At 37.2% G+C, this 18,697-nt stretch overlaps 1 protein-coding gene across 4 annotated transcripts in view; it reads right to left on the bottom strand.

The window, feature by feature from the left end:
* AOX1 (aldehyde oxidase 1) overlaps positions 1-18,697 on the bottom strand; it is a 39,818-nt gene that overhangs the window by 14,461 nt on the left and 6,660 nt on the right. For all 4 annotated transcript variants that reach the window (XM_048309577.1, XM_048309574.1, XM_048309576.1 and 1 more), the window contains 16 exons: positions 18,169-18,249; positions 16,953-17,097; positions 16,691-16,783; positions 14,805-14,956; positions 14,467-14,560; positions 13,668-13,777; positions 12,637-12,821; positions 11,331-11,493; positions 9,987-10,079; positions 7,842-8,011; positions 6,432-6,558; positions 6,015-6,137; positions 4,759-4,855; positions 3,695-3,819; positions 2,106-2,239; positions 783-870 (listed from right to left, as the gene is read on the bottom strand). In XM_048309577.1, coding sequence (XP_048165534.1) covers positions 783-870; positions 2,106-2,239; positions 3,695-3,819; positions 4,759-4,855; positions 6,015-6,137; positions 6,432-6,558; positions 7,842-8,011; positions 9,987-10,079; positions 11,331-11,493; positions 12,637-12,821; positions 13,668-13,777; positions 14,467-14,560; positions 14,805-14,956; positions 16,691-16,783; positions 16,953-17,097; positions 18,169-18,249 — 1,980 coding nt within the window. The remainder of the gene's footprint in view (positions 1-782; positions 871-2,105; positions 2,240-3,694; positions 3,820-4,758; positions 4,856-6,014; positions 6,138-6,431; positions 6,559-7,841; positions 8,012-9,986; positions 10,080-11,330; positions 11,494-12,636; positions 12,822-13,667; positions 13,778-14,466; positions 14,561-14,804; positions 14,957-16,690; positions 16,784-16,952; positions 17,098-18,168; positions 18,250-18,697) is intronic.

Here is an 18,697-nt window from a genome sequence, read left to right as displayed (position 1 = left end):
AAGAAAAGAAATGGCCCAGCTTCAGACAATGAAAGAAACCCATGAAGAACGTGAAGACTCCAGACCCTTAATATTACTCTTGGTCTGAACTGTCAGGGATGGGGAACTTAGATTGTAAGGCTATAATTGCCCAGGAATCCTGTTGTTCAGGGTCTGTCTTTGAAGGCATCCAGCTTGAGCTGTAGTGCTATTAACAAAAGGTACTTTTAAAGAGAAATCTTTCAGTTTATTGATTCAGCAGAAAATTGGATTTAAACCCCATTATGGTGGCTGGCATACATAATTAATATGACAAGTAGAGAAGGAAAAGAAGGCAGAAATTATCCTAATGAATAATTATGACTGATGACAGTGCATGGGCAGGGAAGAGATTCATTTCCTCCATAGGGCGAGTTTTCTGCATGACACTGTTTCTGTGAAAAATTAGCTGCTTCTTTGTGTGAATCTAACCATATGGAGAGTTTAAAATAAAGTTCTGCAGAAGAAGTCTGATATAGGTTAGCTCCTGTTCTAAGAAAGAAAGACAGAAAGAGCTATAAAAGGAAAAGGACATGAAGGAACTAGAAAAAAAATTAAATAAAACCCTGAAGAGACAGAGGTAGATGAAGCAGACAAAGGGGCTGTACAGCAACTTTCTCTTGGTTTCCTGGCGTGTAGTTTTGGTTTAAAATTGAATTGATTATACTAATTTTCATTAATAGAACACATTAACCAGTAACATTGAAATACTTATTCACAGAATATAGGTGGGTATTTTTTCACTGAATTCTAGTGGCACTCACTTTATATTTAGCAATAAAAGGATGTCGGCCACCAATGATTACCATATCATCCTCTCGGCTCAGAATAAAACGGACTGCTCTGCCAGTTCTAAATCCAAAAAAGAAAAGTCAAATTGCAATTAAAATAAGGAATGTTATGAATAAGATGGCTATGGTTATTCATCATGTAACCAGATACAGCCATGCATACAAACATGCATTTAGATTAAACTTAACTTTAATAAGCTTGAATATATGCTTAAACCTATAACCAGAGTTCATATTTCTCACATTTACAATCATGTAAGAATTTTCATTTCATCTTGTGAAAGCCAACAAGATAACTCAGTGCAAACTACTCCTGAAGAAACTATTTCAGTGTTAAGTGTTCATTACCTCTTAGCTATTCAGAATCATACTGAAATAGAGAACCTTGTAATAAAACCAAAATACAAATAACAATAAAATATGAAAATTAGTCTAGAGATGCATATACAATTTAAAATAACTACTTTAGAAAAATGGGCATAAGGTGTAAAATAAGGTCCTACGAATAAAAAAAGATAGTTTAAACCATAAAAGAAATATTATTTTTAGCATTACTGGTTAATAAAAAACACAGATAATGTGGCCAAAAAAAATCAAGAACCATTTTTATAACAGTGACAGTAGAAGCAATATAAACATATTGAGCTAACTCCTCAGATGACAAGACCATTTTGGCTGACAGGACATAGCCTGATGTGAGTTCTGTAGCAAATCAGTTACACTTTTAAAGGACTTTAGTATGCCCTGACAGCTAATTGCCAATATTGCCCTGCCAAATCTGGAATATGGGGGATGGAGCTTTACGTATTAATGTTCTTAGACTAATTCAAGCAGTATTAGAAAAAGCATAATACCTCACAGATTTAAGCTAATTTTGACTGAAAGACGTTGAGGACTGAACTAGAACTGCTTGTTCTTAAAAGCAGTTCCACTCATGAACCCTTCCTTCTGCATCCTGCTGTGTCAGTGAAGTTCACATCTGGATGGTTAATGCTGTGCTTTAATGTATGTACAATACAAAGTCTTAGTAATTAGGGACTGGTCCTGTTGAGTGTTTCTGGCTTATACTAATACCAACTTCTTGCAGTCCATTAATTTAGTTGAGGCTAGAGCTGCTTAATATAAGTAGTTCAACAAAGCAAAGAAATGCAGCAAACAGTCTCACAAAACGTGAAGTCAGGATTGTATGACTTTTTGACTAGCAGCTTTGGGAAAGGAGAAAGCATTTTAGACAAAATGGAAAACTTGTTTGCCTCATTCTCTTTTCCTATCCCAACACACACATACTGCACTTACTTGTGTGCTGCCACTGCAGCAACTGATGCCAGTAAGCCAGTTTTCAGGATTTTCCCACCAAAAGCTCCACCAACTCGTTTAACATGGCACATGATCCTGTTGGCTGGAACACCTAAACTCGCAGCTACTATCTCCTGTAAAACAATTGTCAGTATGTTATGCCAACTCAAACTAAGCCTAAAAGTTAGGTTCTGAAATAGAAAACTTTTCTAGAAGAGGGTTCCATAGATGTTTCTATTCTTCTATCAGATGAATACAGTTTTTCCTTTACCCTAGGTTAAAAAGCAAAGAAAGAATAACAACAAACTCTCAGCAGCACTCACATTTAAAATCTTTACCATGCAGACCGTGAAAGGGCCATTGGCCAACGTGAAAAATAATACCTTTGGATTATATTAACTAAACAGTAAGAAGCTTCAGGTATAATAAAAATGGATTAGTATACAATTTCTACTATTTTTATTACTAAGATAATACATTTTATTTTTATTTAAAATGAAACTTTTTTAATAATCTAAGGTCTTGCTAGTGTCAGGAATGTTTTTGCTTCAAATCATATTCTCAAACACAAAGTTCGTGCTACTTGGCTATTGGCAATATAATAATAATGGAAATGATAAAGGGAGCTGAACTGGGCTTTGAATACTCAATGAACATTGAAAATGCCAGTGTTGAGTCTGAAATACCATCAGTTTCATGCATTAGAGCTATTGCTATGTAGGCCACAAGCTATGGCAGCTTTGCTTTGTCATTTACCATCATGAAAATGATCAGAAGGCTAGAACACCTCTACTCTGAAGAAAGACTGAGAAACTTGGAGTTGTTCAGCCAGGAGAAGACAGCTCCAGGGAGACTTTACTGTGGCCTTTCAAATATAAAGGGGGTTTACAAGAAACAGAGCAAGACTTTTAGCGAAGTTTGTATTGACAGGACAAGGGGCCACGGTTTTAAAGTAAAACAGGGCAGGTTTAGAATGGACATCAGAAAGCATTTTTTTTACAGTAAGAGTGGTGAGCCAAGGGAACAGATTGCCCAGACAAGCTGTGGACACCCCACCACTGAGAGTGTTCATGGCCACATTGGATGGGACTTTGAGAAATTTGGTCCAGGGAAAGATAACACCATGGCAAGGGTGTTGAATTAAATAGTCTTTAAAGGTCCCTTGAAACCCAAACCAGTCTAGGATTATGATTATGAGACTGCTGCATGGAGTAGCACTCTCACCTACAGCTAGTTAAGACTTGGTCAGATCCTCAGTGGGTTCTGATTCTGTAGGGAACAGATTGATCCTCAGTCCAATGGAAAGCTAACAAAGATGGAGGAACTTCAGCACTCCACAGGGAGTTTTTCATGCCTACAGTAGTGGAGTATGAAGTACTTTGTTCAAAGGGAAAGAAGAGCTTTATCTTGACAGTGTAGTGCTCAGTGTTTATCAGAACACAGCAGTACTACAAAGTAGCTGTTACTGGACAATCCAGATGGGCAATTTCATCTTTCTATGGCTTCTGTTCATACAGATTTGTAAACCAAATTTTAAAAGCTCTATTGTCACAAGTCCAAACACTTTCTCCGAGAATGCTCTGCATTACCTGAATAATTGCTGGATGCTGTGTTGACACATACATATCCATTTCTTTATCCTCTCCTTTTGGAACAGCAAGCATACTCTGAGACTCCATGTAAAAGTGTTTCTGTCCCCCAATGCAAATCTCCCCTGACCCAAAGAGAAAGACGTAAGTGTTACTGAGGGAAAAGGACAGAAGAAACAAACCAGAGAAGAACTAACAACCCATCATAATTTAAATTATGGCAATCAGTATCAAATCCTCTATACTCCTTGTGTGAAAGAGCAACACCTAAAATAAAAATACAAATTAAAATCCTTGTAATATTAAATCGGTCTTATTCCAGTTGCATCACCAGAACTGGATTAAGAGTAGAACAATATTGCCCACAAGTGGTGACAACAATAAGTAAAACATAGATAAGTTAAACAAAGCATGCACATACTGGACCAGGTGAAGAAGAGGGCCACCAAGATCATCAGGGAGCTGAACCACAGGATGCATGACAAGAGGTTGAGAGAACTACATTTATTCACCCAAAAGAAGAAAAGGTTTAAGAAGAGATCTTATTGTTGTCTACAACTACCTAATGGAAGGGTGTAGACAAGAGCAAGCCAGACTGTTCTCAGAGGTGTACAGTGGAAGGATAAGAGGCGGCAATGAACACAAGAAATTCCAGCTAGATAGAAGAAAAATCAAAATCAGCATGAAAGCTGTGAAACACTGGAACAGGTGCCTATAGATGTTGCATAATCTCCATATCTGGAGACACTAAAACCATGATGGGACATGGCCCTTAATAACCTGCTCTAACCAGACCTGCTTTAAGCAGGAGGTTGGACTAGAAGACACCCTTCCAACCTAATTATTCTGTAACTTTTTTCAAGAACAGATGATGCAAAAAGCTTGAATGTAGTAGCAGAACAACAATACACTAAATTTAGTCATGTTGTCTTCCAAGTGCCCAAGAGTTTTCTCATACCTAATGACTATACGGAAAAAAGGTGGAACTGGGACTGGAAGAGCAGACAGCCAAAGCCAAATACTGACAACCAAAAATTTTTCATCAAATGTATTCTGCAGTTTACCTTCAATTATATTATCAACAGTTTCAAATGCCTCATCAACATTTCCTTGTTCTAATTTTCTTTTTGGCTCAAAGAACGAGTTGTGCTTTATAGCTTCCTGCAACGGAGAAAAAGAGAAATAGGAGTTTTAAAGTATTTTTAAGATTCCCAGCTTGTTGCAGCATTTTAGTCTCAGGACCAACACCACTGTCTTCAGAGATTGGAATCACCAGCTACCAAAGTCAATGAACAACTGTACTTCATCACTTTATTGTCACTGTTGAGTTTGTTTATTTAATTCCAGCAATTCTTTCCTGATGTATCTTGTGTAACTGATGATTGCAGTTTCTGAAGGAAATGCATGCAGTTTATTCAACCTGCTCTTCCCTGTCATACATCCAGAACTGACCAAGACACCACAGAGTAAGAATGCAACCACATCATCCAAAGAGCGCTGCCATTAAGAGGGGAAGAAATGACAAGGACTAAGTAAAGGTGGAATCTAATTAATAAAGTAGCATTTGCTTTATTTCTAGTAAGAAATAAATTTCAATTCTAATGAAATGTTAACAAAATTTGCCAGACTTTAAGAAGAGACTACTTCTATTTTTCTATCAGAAAGATTGTTCCATTAGACCACACACACATTATTAAAACAAGTTCTGAATTGACTACCAGAACTAATGTTGGCTCCTTGCCAAGTGTGTCCTTTTTTCCTTACTTCTACTCTCTTTAATCCAGGATAAATCCATATTCCCTGGGACTCCCACATTACATTTCTAAAATGTTGTACATCCTAACACCTTTCCTTCATATTCCCTCAACAATTTCTATGTCTCCAGCCTAGCTTTCAAGCTAGACAACAGATAAAAATGCTAGAGATAATCAGGAGCTGACTGTTAGCCAGTATACACATGCTGACTGACCAGCTGGTAGCTACCAAAAAATTAGAAATCAGCATGCTCATTGCCTTTTCCTCACTGGGAACATTAGGAGAGTTCTTTTTTTTTTTGCATTCTAATGTTTATTATTGTAAAACTTGTGACACCTGCATACTTTTGAAACTGTTGCCTGTCTATCAAAAGTGGTCAAAATTAGAGAAAAGGTTAAAAATTTATTTACAGGGAGATACTCAGACTGGTTAATTGGATGCTCATATTCATATTCATATTGTTTTCTTTAAAAATCCTATTTAAAAAGCAACTAAAGAGTGTGAACTGCTGCTTCCATTAATTAAATCAGTAAAAAAATTAAAAGGCAGAAGAAATTATTAGTACCTCAATTGTTAAAATTACTGGTTCCAGCATTTCATACTCTATCTTCACTTTTGCAGCTGCTTGTTTGGCATGAACATCTGAATCTGCAACCACAGCACAGACAATCTGACCCACACAAATCACCTGTAAAACACACATCACATAATGGTATGGTGGATTCAAACAATTCCCGTACGGGCTGTTGGTATTCTTCTTTTTACATAAACACTACTTATGTTTCCTGTTCAAAAGTCTTCTTTGACTTAGGATTTTTGTATTTTTAGATCATCCATGAAGCTAACAAATTACAAAAATACCACTGTAACTAAAGAATCAAGGAAAATACTGTATTCAGAAATGGATAGTGGGAGAACGGAAGGCTGGAGTAAAAAACAGTTAAAATTAAGAAAATCAGTTGTAAAAAGATTGTAGTTATACCTTGTTTCTCGCAAATATAATCTCTGGATCATCAGAAAAATAAAACTCATTTGCAGCTGGCACATCATGAGCTGTTATGACATCGAACACACCTGCTGCTTTTAGAGCCTCTGAGGTATCTACAGATCTGATTGGGATATGAGAAGAGAGAAGTGTAATTCATTAGTTTTACAAAGTGTTCACAGAGGAAGGGGTTTCAACACAGAAGTATATTTCTTGTACTACTGAGATCTGCTCATAGGCTTACACACCTGTTCTTTCTGTCTCTGGCATGTGAAGAAGTGCAGGTAAAAGACAAATTAAGATTCTACTAATCTGCTTCATTTCTAGGAGATACTTTAGATACAACAATCATTGGCTCATTAGATTGCCTGAACTGCACCGGTTTAATAAAGATCAGTGCACTATCATGATACTACAACTGCAACTTTCTGAGACCTCACATCCTACACATACACCTAAAGATGCAAATATGCACCTTCAGGTGGAGGATTCATGTAGAGAGATATAACAGAAATGACAAGATCAGTATAAATGGAGAAGGAATGGAAATGCCTAGGTGTAGAAGGATCAGAAGGAACAGCAGAAGGTCTACAGGAATGGCATATTTTGATAGCATCTAGTTCAGCAGGTCATCAGATCCCAGCACATGTACAGGCATCTTCTCTGGACACTGAGATCAGAAGACAAATGAGACTGAATAGATCCTACTGACTCACAGAGATGGGGGTGATGCCAGTTCTGTGGTGGTACCAAAAAGAGGGCTGCCAAACCCAGCACTGACCTAAGAATAAGCCAGGAAATATGACAAGGACTCTGTAGTTAGAAGCCCCAGTCCTGTCTGTCATGACAATTAATCACAACTAGATCACTTGAATATGTCTTGGTGCCTAAATGTTGAACAAACTGCTAGAATAGGTGTATCTTGGCAGAATAAAAGCATATGTGAAAACAGTTTTCTTGCAAAATAAAATCCTCTTCTTCCCCCTTCTCTCCTGTAAGCCTGGTATGAGCTTTGCCACCTTGTTGCTGCAATGTTGCAACACTATTTCCTACATTTTGAACAATTTTCTTCTTTCATCATAGAGGTGAGGCTTCAAAGCAGTGTTGGTAACACTGAATTTCAAAGTCTGCTTGCACTGCACAGCTAAGCGCTTTGTAGAGGTAGCTAGGCTAGCTCTGGGCTGGCTTATGGACCAGAAACAGTTCACTCTTACTAGTACAGTAAAATGGGGTGAGACACTTAAATCCTAACAAACCCTTCTACTAGTGCACCAATACTGCTACCAGCATGGATTTGCCTGCAGGTATCAGGCATGCTGTTCTGTACACGTGACTCATTAGTCTCTCTAAAAATCTGAGGCAGCAATTCATGATAACACTTTCTTCAGGTCCACTGTGAACACTTACATAATCTTAGCATGAGCTCTGGAGCTAGTGACGGCAGCCAGGAAAAGCTCCCCATCCACAGAAGGAAGGTCATCAATGTAGACTGCTTCACCAGTGGCGTGCTTTAGCCCAGACTGGTGCATAATGGGCCGTCCGACAGGGTCCTGGGGAGACTGACTCGGCTCTATGTCCTGTACAGGCAAAAACACACACCCAGCACCCTCAAACAGTTAAAAAAAGAACAGTCCTGTTATTCTTACAGCAATCAGAAAATCTGATGACCAAACAACTGCTCATACTATCATCTTGTGGTTCAACATTGAAAGAGATGTGGCTGCAGGATGTGACTGCTGCTCCTGGGGATTTCTTTCCGCTTTTCTTCTCTTATGTACCCTTCTGAGAGCACCGCACGGGTTTGTTTACTTGGATTTTTTTTCTTAACTATTTATATCAAAGTGACAAACCCAGCACTTTTTCAGAAGGACAGTTTCCTCCCTTACTGAATGGTGTCATGAAGCTTTGATAATTTTCCAAATTATTCTCACAAGATTCTGCTCTGAATGTTATCAGCGTCTGGTAGTGTATTGTGAGCTATTTGCAATCCTTTCTAGGATTTGTCTTCCTCACTGAAAGATTGCAACTGATCAATGTAAATCAGTGAGAAAATGTTGTCTAAATATTTTCTGCCCAATTATTTCTTTGCACCCATGTATGAATTTAGTGTCTTATTAATCTTACTTTGCTAAGTTTTTTGAAAATTAATTCAGTGTTTCCAGTTAAATCTGCCATATCAACTAATGTTACCAACTTCCAGAACACCTTTCCAATTTTTGGGTCAGTATTCATGCTAACTTTTCCCTTTTCTACATTTAGAATTAGTTAATAGCCTACAACTTAAAATGTTTTTACTCCTAAAGCTTCCAGCACACAGGTGTTCTGGCTACACACTCCTACCTCCTGCACTTTCTGGTACACCGTCTGCTATTGGCACAAAGTCAAGAACAAACACTCTTCACTCGACTGCCTAAAGTTCCTCAAATGGATGTCTCAGCCAAACCAGTTCAACTTTTCCACAGCAGAATGACAAGGTGTTTGGATTTCAGGATACACATTCACTTTTTCCTCTTAATTTTAAAAGCTTAATAATGTCCAAATGAAGGAGTGCAGACAAAAAACACAGTCTTACAAAATCTAGATAGAAATTTAAAGCAGAAAAACTCAGATTTTCTGGGTTTCTAAATTTCTATTGCTCAGCGCCAATTGATCTGAGTAACAAATTGTTTCAATACCTGTTGTTCAGTCACTTTATTACAGATGGGGAATAAATTGGGGAAAAGTCACAAAGAAATAGTCTCCTTGATCCTGGCCCCTCTTATTGCCTGCAGTCTTTTTTTTTTTTTTTTTTAATAAGAATAATAATAACTCTGAAGGAAACTGAAGATAACAACTTGAACAAATTTAAAGTACTTAAAGGTAAAGTGTTATTCTAGGGAATATCCAAAAATTCAAAAAAAAAAAATTTACCTATATTTCATTTGAATTTTTCTTTAGGTTTTCAAAAGCTGGATATTTTGACTTGTGTATTGAGGGCGTCAAAATATCAAAAATCCTTGTGGGTGTTTCCACCATAATCTATTTATACGGTGAGCTCAGAAAATACCAAATGTGTCCTTTGCTGCTCTCTACTGTTGATTTAGGACAACCTGCTCGTGTTAACTTGAGCAGACAGCCATCACACTCCATCTTAATTCCTAAATCTACAGTAAGACCTAAGAGCCCTCTGAGATCTCGAGACAAGAATATTGTAGCTATACTATAGTATATTTATATATATATCGGATTTTCAGTGTTTTTTGTTTTCATCTAATTTCTCTCTAATTGGGTTGCACACTGAAATATACCAATTTTAAGCAGTCTGACAATGGAGTTTGCTTAGCATATTTATCTTTAAAGAACTGTCTAGAAAAAGTGAGTATCCCAAGAATCTTATTTTACAAACAAGAATTCTCCAACTGAGATACAATTAAAAACAACCACTAAAAGCCTCTTGCTTCCAGTCCTTTAGGAAAATCTGTACCTGACCTTCACACCAAGTCTCATGCTTGAACCGTGACTTTTTACCAATTCTTATGAAGCACAAAACAATGTCAGAATGAAATCACTTGCCTGGTACATTTGGATACTTTGGGGCATTCTGGTTTTGAAATCTTGTAGGACACTTCTGTATTCCATAGGTATGCCAGGATAGTGGCAAGGATCCTGAAAAGGAAGCGAATTACTACTAAAACTCACATTTTGAATGTTCCAATTAAAAAAGCCAACAACCAAAATCAAATACAAAGTCTTTATACAGGGAAGTCTTTCCAGACTCAAACTGGAAAGGCTCTAAAATAACAATTTGAAAACAATGTAGAGGTTTTAGATTTCATTAAATAATATTTTAAAATATATTGGATTCAACAAATATGCTTTTTAAAGTAAGCAATGTAAAGTAGGGATAGGCAGAGGAGCTTTGTTTTGAGGTCAGATCAAAATGGGCCCAGAATCACTCCTGGTAATAGTCAATTACCTAGTAATGGCAATTTAGAGGAAAGAGCTCAAGGTAACACAGAAGAAAAACATATAAGGGATATTTTTCTCTGTAAGAATATATTTAAGACAAAAAGAAAAGTAACTTACACCTAGAATGTCTTGGCAAGCGAAATTTTAGTGTCCTCATCTCCCAGTCAACAGCTCATAAAAGGAGTGTTGGTTTAACATCTACAGTTGTTTTCCAAAGCCTTTATTTCTATTTAATCTATTTCTGTTTTGAACTACAGACAGATAAAGATCTCTTGTATATTTTCCTTGGGCCTGAGAGCTCGGTACTGATATGTTGTTGTATTAGTATTTCTCAAATGTCTTTTAAAGCCTAATGTCCAAGGTAAAGATATCTGAGCATCTAAAATTTAAATGGGCATCTCTCTATCAATCTCTTCAGGAGTTAAACACTTAAGTTATTGTATAGCTCTGAACACCAAAGACAACGATTTAGCACACTGTACACATTGCAAGCACTAACAGAAAGCAAGAACACCCCTTTTATTTGTTTGCACAAGAACACACATGGGGAATGCTTGGTTTGCTCAGTGCGGAGGAGACTCAAGAGAGACCTCACTGAGGTCTTCAAGATCCTCACCAGAGAAAGTGGAGGGGAAGGTACCAAGCTCTTCACTCTGCTGACCAGTGACAGGACTCGAGAAGATGGCACGAAGCCAAGTGGGGAGAGCTTTAGATTGTATATCAGGATGAGATTTTTTGCCAAGAAAGTGTTTGAGCACTGGAACAGGCTCCCCAGAAAGTGGTCACAGCCCCTAGCCTGAGTTCAAAAAGCTTTGGAAAATGTTATCAGTCACATGGTGGGACTCCTGCGGTGTTCTGTGCAGGGCCAGGAGTGGGACTCAATGATCCTGATGGGTCTCTTCTAACTCAGTATGTTCTGTGATTTTATGATTCTATGAACTAATTTACCATTGTCTTCAATGACTGCGATACTTCCAGGAAAAATCTGTAGAAGAAACTGACCATCAAAGTTTTCTTATAGTCTATATTTTCACCTCCAGCTGAACCTGGAAGAGCAATTTCTTTAAGAACTAGTCTGCATGCTTCATCCAACATTTTTTCATTCCAGTGTCTGTTAGGAAGAATAATAGATACAATCAGACCAGGACTAATAAAAAAGTAAATACAAATTGCAGTAATATATGTGTACCATGGACCACAGGCATAATCCTGCTCACAGTGAAGCCAAAATATTGATTCTATTAATGTCTACAATTTTTAAAATGATGTGGATCAATGCTGCTCACAGAACTGAGCTCCTGTAAGTAAATGGAATTAAGTGCTATGCCAGCATTTTTAAAATAAACAAATTAATAATTAAACAAACCCTATTACAGCTTTAAAGCTGCTTTAGCTGTCTTACAGATTCTCACCATATTACAGAAAGTATCCTACATTTGAAGAAAAGAAGATATAGATGCAAAATGTAGATACTTTCAAGGGATCTAATTAGTTGTTACATTTCCTGAAAGGGCTGTCTTCTTCAAGTATCTCAACACTGTTAATTCTCTGTAGTTACACAGCCCTAGATATCAAAACATTAGTCTGTTAGACTAAATTTAATCATGTAAGGGATCAAAAAATAATGAGCACTTCAACTAATGAAACAGTTGCATATTAAATGGCAAAACAGGCCAGTGGGGCTTTGTTTAGTGCTGTTTTTATGCTGCTTGAATTATTTGCAATTTTTTTCCTCCAAAGCTTGGAAAGGTGCTGCAAACTGGGAGGGAAAATCGGGGACTAGTTCTTGAGATTACTGGGACCTTGTAGATGAAGAGGTATTGAAAAAGTGAAGACTTGACTTTGTGCTTCTAACTTTATTGGGCACATCTGAACTTCTCAAACTGTGTAGCTTTTAGACACAAGCTGAAAGACTCACGAACACTGATATGAGGGGATTATCAAATGTACAAAGATACAGCGTAATTTACCAATATTTGGATTTAGGTGCACAACTGACTGATGTGTACCTCATCCACCTATCTCACAGCTCATCTGTCTTATCTCTCTGCATAATTCACACTGGAGTTCGTGTGCAAACTCCAAAATGTAACAATCCTGAAAAGTCATCATTAAGGCTTGATCATTCACTTGAACATACAAGGCATCAGTCAGGCAAATGAAATCCTTCTGCATTTTCATGTCCCAAGGAACATGAACCAAAGCTTTCAAAGTCCATTTACTCAGAGACACAGACAAGACAGAGAAATTTTACCTTCCAATAAGTGTCCAACAGGTTTGTTTTGCGCAGACTGTTGTCGAGACAGCACCTCCATAGAAAATGCTTAGATCCTTTATAATGTCTGTACCTTCTTCAAAAAGGACTCTCATCCCAGCATTGGTTATTGGAAGAGCATTTTCCCGTCTTGGTGCTTGTCGAAATGCAGAGACATACTCCCCCTGAGCAAGATGAAGTGCAGACATGTAAGTATCTGAAAGCGGAACTTGTTATTGCACTATGTGAAGCAAGAGAACAAAAAATGAAAAGCACAAATTCAATTTCCTGAGCATTCAAGACCATGCACATTCTTCTCTTGACCTTTCAGTAGCTTTACCATCTTTGATTTTCTAGCAACTCATACCCAATCCTCCATCACCTATACAGTTCAGATGACCTAGATTTTTCATGGTAAATAGCTGGAAGACAGGGATCTTGTGGAGTGGAGTTGTATTTATAACAAGGCCATAAGTTTAGAGGCTTCAAAGTATTGCCAAACTTCAGTATTCAGATAACAGGACCCATAATTCTCTTAGAAGATCCCCTATCCACTCTTGCAAACCCAGTATCAGTTAAAGACTATCATTCAGTTCAACAACATTTATGGAACTGCCACACACACATCCAATCTTATCCCATTTTAAAGAAAAATCCTCAAGAGACAACAGTGCTTTACCTACTTGATGCCAGCCATATCACAGGTGAACAGCCTGCTTTGGTAAGCACTATGGCAGCTTGTCCAAGACCCCTTTCTGTAGGGGATCTAGACAATTGCTATTGCCCTCACCATTTTAGGACAAACCGTTGTCTAAATTTTACTCTTTATATAGCATCGCCAGCTACCTGCTGAGTTGTGTTTTTTGGCTGAAAGTGAGAGACAGTATGGCACTGAAATGAATAAACATAAGGAATTCAGAAAGCTAGCAGTAACACTGCTAGTTTAAACAGATGGATTATGCCCCCTTCTGCTCTTTATTTCATAGTCTTTAACTCTGCTTAAAGCAAATCTAAACAAACTAACAACTTACCTTCCTAGAATGGGGAATATGGATAGAGACTAAGATCTCTTCCGGTGTAATGGTATTGTTATCAACTCCATCTGCAAAAATATCACTCACAGGAATCTGTCGCTTTTGTCCTAAAAAAAAAAATCCCAAATCCAGAAAATTCCATACAATTGTGCAATTAACACATATCAATAGTATTTTAGTTGGCAAGAAATACCTGCTGCCTTCCTGAGTAAATAACCACTACAGTGTCCATAAAAACTTATCAGTGATATGTTCTATAAATTCAAATAGTTGCTCCATCTTCCATAACATCATAATACCAGATTCCTAAAAAAGTACCCAGAGGTCAATCCCCATTCTGTAATCCTCCCTTTCGACACTGCCATGATTTTCCACCCTCACTCCTGTCAATCTGTTCCAAATCCCTGCAGCTGCTGTCTTTACTACCTTTCATTCTAAAACATAAAAAATGAGGAAGCAAACAGAGTGGCAAAGAAATGCTGCAAAAGTAAAAAATTATTAGGGGGTGGGGTTTTTGTTGTTTAGGTTTTGGGTTTATTTCTTCTTTTCTTTGTTTGCTTTTCCCCTGAGATTCTGAACATTTCCAGGAGTCCAGAAAGAAAGAAATGCTATTGCTTTTTCCTTCTGATATTTTATTCTAAAAGTGACCATACTTGTTGTTCTACGATATATGTTATGAAAGTTAAATTTTTCAGAAGAGAAGATGACAAAATTCTGCAAGGAACCTAAACCTCCATGAGTCCTTTAAACACTTAAAACTTCATTTATGGTACAGAGACAGGCTATTTCATCCTACCTCTTGAAGCCAGATTGAGCATGCAGTTGCTGGCTGCCAGAACAGGATTCAAGTCTGAGGTTGATTTTCTACTTATGATGTTTCCGCCAAATGACTTGGAAAAAAAGAAAGTAATTTATGTTACCTTTCTCTATAACCTTCATATTTTTATGTTAAGTGACAATAAGACATGCAGAATATATGTACATTTATACATATTGAAAGCTCAAAAAAGAGGTATTGATAGAAAATTCATGGCAAAATCAAAACTTAAAATGCAAGTTTTGCATGTAGTCAGGATCAATTTCACATTTATTACAATTTTTTCAAATTTTAATTGCAAGTCATTCACAACATACAGCAACATTTCTTATCTGTTCTCCTCCTAGAGTTCTTAATTGCTGCAAGACAGCATGGAAAACCCTTGTCTTCTCTTCAGGGAACTCCACAATTGCATTTGTCAAGGTGTCTTTCACTAGAGAGAGGCTGCAGGCAGCTCCCAGAGTTAATCCTGTAACCAAAAGATGATGGAAGTGTAATGTGTGCATCGCTTCACTGCCTGGGTTTTAAAGTGTGTTCAGACTGTAGACTAGGACAGCTCACGTGGGCTACAGGCAGATAAAAGGAAAGGGGCCTTTGCATTTTAAAGGAACTGGAACCTTTCATTTCAGGAGACTGAGGGTGAAATCTCTAGAAATGATGAGAATGAACTAATACCTCACCTCTTCTGCATAAAGGGAAATCCTTTCTCTGCTTCCAGCTGCACCTTGCAATCCCAACTCTTTCCCTTGCATCTTGCTTTGACTGAGTAAACGTTTAGGAGACGTTTCACACAAAGGCGAGTCAGCTTCAAAATGCTTTCAACAGACTCTTCCTATTTTTAAGCACGATTTTCACTGTAATTTGATCTAGCTTTGCATATGTACCTTTTAGGTATTCTTCTAAGGTGTGGGTAGGTAGCATTGGCAACAAAACCCCTAACGGTCCTAACAATGAAGATAGTATTGTTTTTCCCACTAGAAAGACAACTTGTATGCATTTATTAAAGATTTTTTTTTGTAAGATTATACTTCTAATTTTCTTTTAAATGGTACACAGTTCCTTTCTATTCAAAATAATTATTTGCATAATAGATGTATGTTTTCAGTGAATACTGGGATTCAATAAAAAATATAAATGAAAATATATATAAATTTAATTAATTTTAATCAAGCAAAGCAATGTTAAATTTTTTGTATTTAAAAGCAAAATTTAATCAAAACATGCTTTGCATTTAAATCTGATTAAGGAGAGGAAATGTTATTTCTGGCTAGCAAACTGAACTGCATATCTCTTGTTTTTGAACTAGTAAGTCTCACCTTTGCATATGTAGGTTTTATTTACACACTTTAATAAAGCAGTAACCATTCTCCCAGCTTCTTTTCAATTTCTAGCTACTTTTCAGCTAAGGAAAAACTAGTTTTTGAATAGAACTGGATGACCGATCTGAAATAAAATACGTATTCTAAATGCAATGACAGAACTATCAAACACAGTTCACCATTTTAAAAAAGTGGCTTCAGGCATATAGGAAGTAATTTCATCAGATATGACTTTCCTTAAAACTTTGGCTGTAAACTTGTACAAGGTAATTTTTATTCAATTAATTTAGACTATTATAGTAAGTTGAAATCTATTTCTAGTTGTATTTCTAATCCACCAGAATTTATTTAAAACCCAAAGCCTGGGTCTAATTTTAACTAAAAAAACCTCCATGCTTATAAACAAGTAAGTTGAGGTACAAAATTTTAACCTATTATAATTAATGCTGTTATGATTGAGAACAAGATTAGTCAATGCATATTAGCAATGCCAGTTTAATCACAGCCTTTTTCTAATGTAAACAGCATGCCACAGGCTAACTCTCACTGTGGTTCTGTATGGGTCTCTCTCGGCTAACCTGCAGAGCCCAGCACAGCAATCAGAAAGCACATACTGCATGACTTGGCACCAGAACCAGTATTACCAGAATAATCACCCTTGCACTAAGGCCCAAGTTAATATTGCTGGTCAGCTCTGCACTGCATTGCGAAGACAAAGCCATCCTGCACTGGAATGTTGGCAACAGCCCCCTTGACCTGGGAAAGAACCAAGCATGCTTAGGAATGAGTTGCACAGCATTTCACACCTTCAGTGCTATGGAATGGTGCAGCATTCCTTACTGCAACGAAATCTCCTATTTCTGAATAAAGTAAAGTCTACTAACCATCATCTGTGTATTTCAGCACATTCAGATCTGGGATCCTTGCGGGAGCAATAAGAACTGGATGGAACACACCTCTAAATTTCATCTCAGGTCCTACAACATAAGAATAGACTTAGACAAAAGGTTTTTCCATAATGATGACTCCCACATAGTGGAATGTAAGCTTAAGGATGAAGATGCAAAAAGAATAACAAGTGTAGCCCCACTCCTCTCATGCACACTGGAAATACAGCAACAGGAGCCATTCTGATCACATACATACCCACACTGGTGTTCCCAACCACAAGAGGTGCTTCAGGATGGGCAGCTTTCAGATCCAGTAGCTCATCCAAGCTTACAGGAGAAATCCATGTCACTCGCTTCCCACGAAAAAGCAGAGTTCTTTTTGGTTGATTTTCTGCCATTCTCTGATGGAGAAACATGGCAGATTTAAATATTTAGATATATAGACAGGTGTGAGGTCTAATAGACACTAGACTGAAAGTCAAAAATGTTCTCAACAGCAGTTCTACATAATCCTTCAAAACTGGACAAAAATGGGACAGAAATACTATGCTGGATCTTTGCACAGTGGTGAAATTCTAGATTGTGTGGGTGAAATGTCTTCAAGTAATTCCAATGGGGTAATAAACAAGATTGATAAGAAATAGTCCCCAAGCAAAAGATGTAGGAATAGCAATTGCTAAAACTGTTAGAAAAGTGATAAAAATACTTAGGGAGGTGTTGCCCACTTAGCTTGCTTGGAGGTCACCAATGACACTGACAGCAGCATCCCTTTCTAGATTATGCATGCACTGAAGTGTCTCTGGCTGTTCCAGCACTGTTCACTGATCTCTTGGAGACAGCTTGTGAACCAGTGCTGGTACAAACACACAGTCAAGAACTCCCATCCTACAGTTATCAACATTTCTCCAGAAGCAGTCAGCTAACTACAGAGAATTTGGCTTTGAATCTCTACACTGACAATAAAGTAAAACAAACAGCTTTCAGTTTTTCTAGGGCAAATACTACTGCCAATAATTAGGGATGCCTAACACTTTCCATTCCAGCTATTTATATCTTTGACATTCCTTAATCACTGGGGCTAAACACTCCCTGATCTGGGTGGCTATCTCAGAAAAGACTAACAAAACTGTTAAGCCACAAAATTGTTTTCCAATGTTAAATAGTGTTTGCCATTCAGTTTACTGTAAAGTATATGTATCTTCAGCTCCTGGACTGAAAACCCAGTTTAGGTTGCTTCTTCATCTTCTCTAACACCAAGATCTGCACCTTCATTTTCCCAATATGATTTTTTTTTTGTATGTGAATATTCAAAAAGCTTACTGGACAAAAAACCAAAAAGAAGTATAATAATGGTTGGACATTAAAATATTTTGACATTTTTTCTGATGAATTACTGCTAAGCTGGACTTAAGAATTAATTCTGAACAGATCTTAAGAATAGTCTATAAGTAGTAAAAGTTACCATTAATTACCATTAGTTCTGGAGGGAATATAAGCTCCTGGGTGGGATCTAAGGGCTGGAATTCATCTGTCGAAAACAGGCTAGTGGAGACCTTAAAAAGAAGACATGCAAAGGGCAAGAGTTTTCTCTCATCATTAATTTCATAAAACAACAACAAAAGCAAAAGCAAAACCAAACCAGGAGACTCCCAGTGAAGTCAGTAAAAAATTAGCCATTTCATTATCCTTTGGATTTGTTATTAAATCACCATGCATCATTTGGAGGTGCTGAGGTGAAAGAAATGTTCAATAACATTTTCTTGAATTTTACTGCTAACACAAATGACAGTTGAGAAGCAAGCAACTGAAGGACTAAGTACAGGCTTCCTGTAGTTCTACTATAACAAAGTAGTTTCATGCCAACCTAGAGTACTCAAAACCCAAAGAAGCAGATCAGATACTATTGAAAGAAAATTGAGAACAAAGTGAAATACTTGTATGGACAAGATGTTTCACATAAAATCACAATCATGGCTCTAATTTTTAAGGGCATATCAATTC

This window comes from Corvus hawaiiensis, chromosome 7 (assembly GCF_020740725.1).
Source record: "Corvus hawaiiensis isolate bCorHaw1 chromosome 7, bCorHaw1.pri.cur, whole genome shotgun sequence".
Classification (NCBI taxonomy): Eukaryota; Metazoa; Chordata; class Aves; order Passeriformes; family Corvidae; genus Corvus; species Corvus hawaiiensis.
The sequence above is the reverse complement of the archived record's forward strand: the minus strand, read 5'-3'. Positions and strand labels throughout refer to the sequence as shown.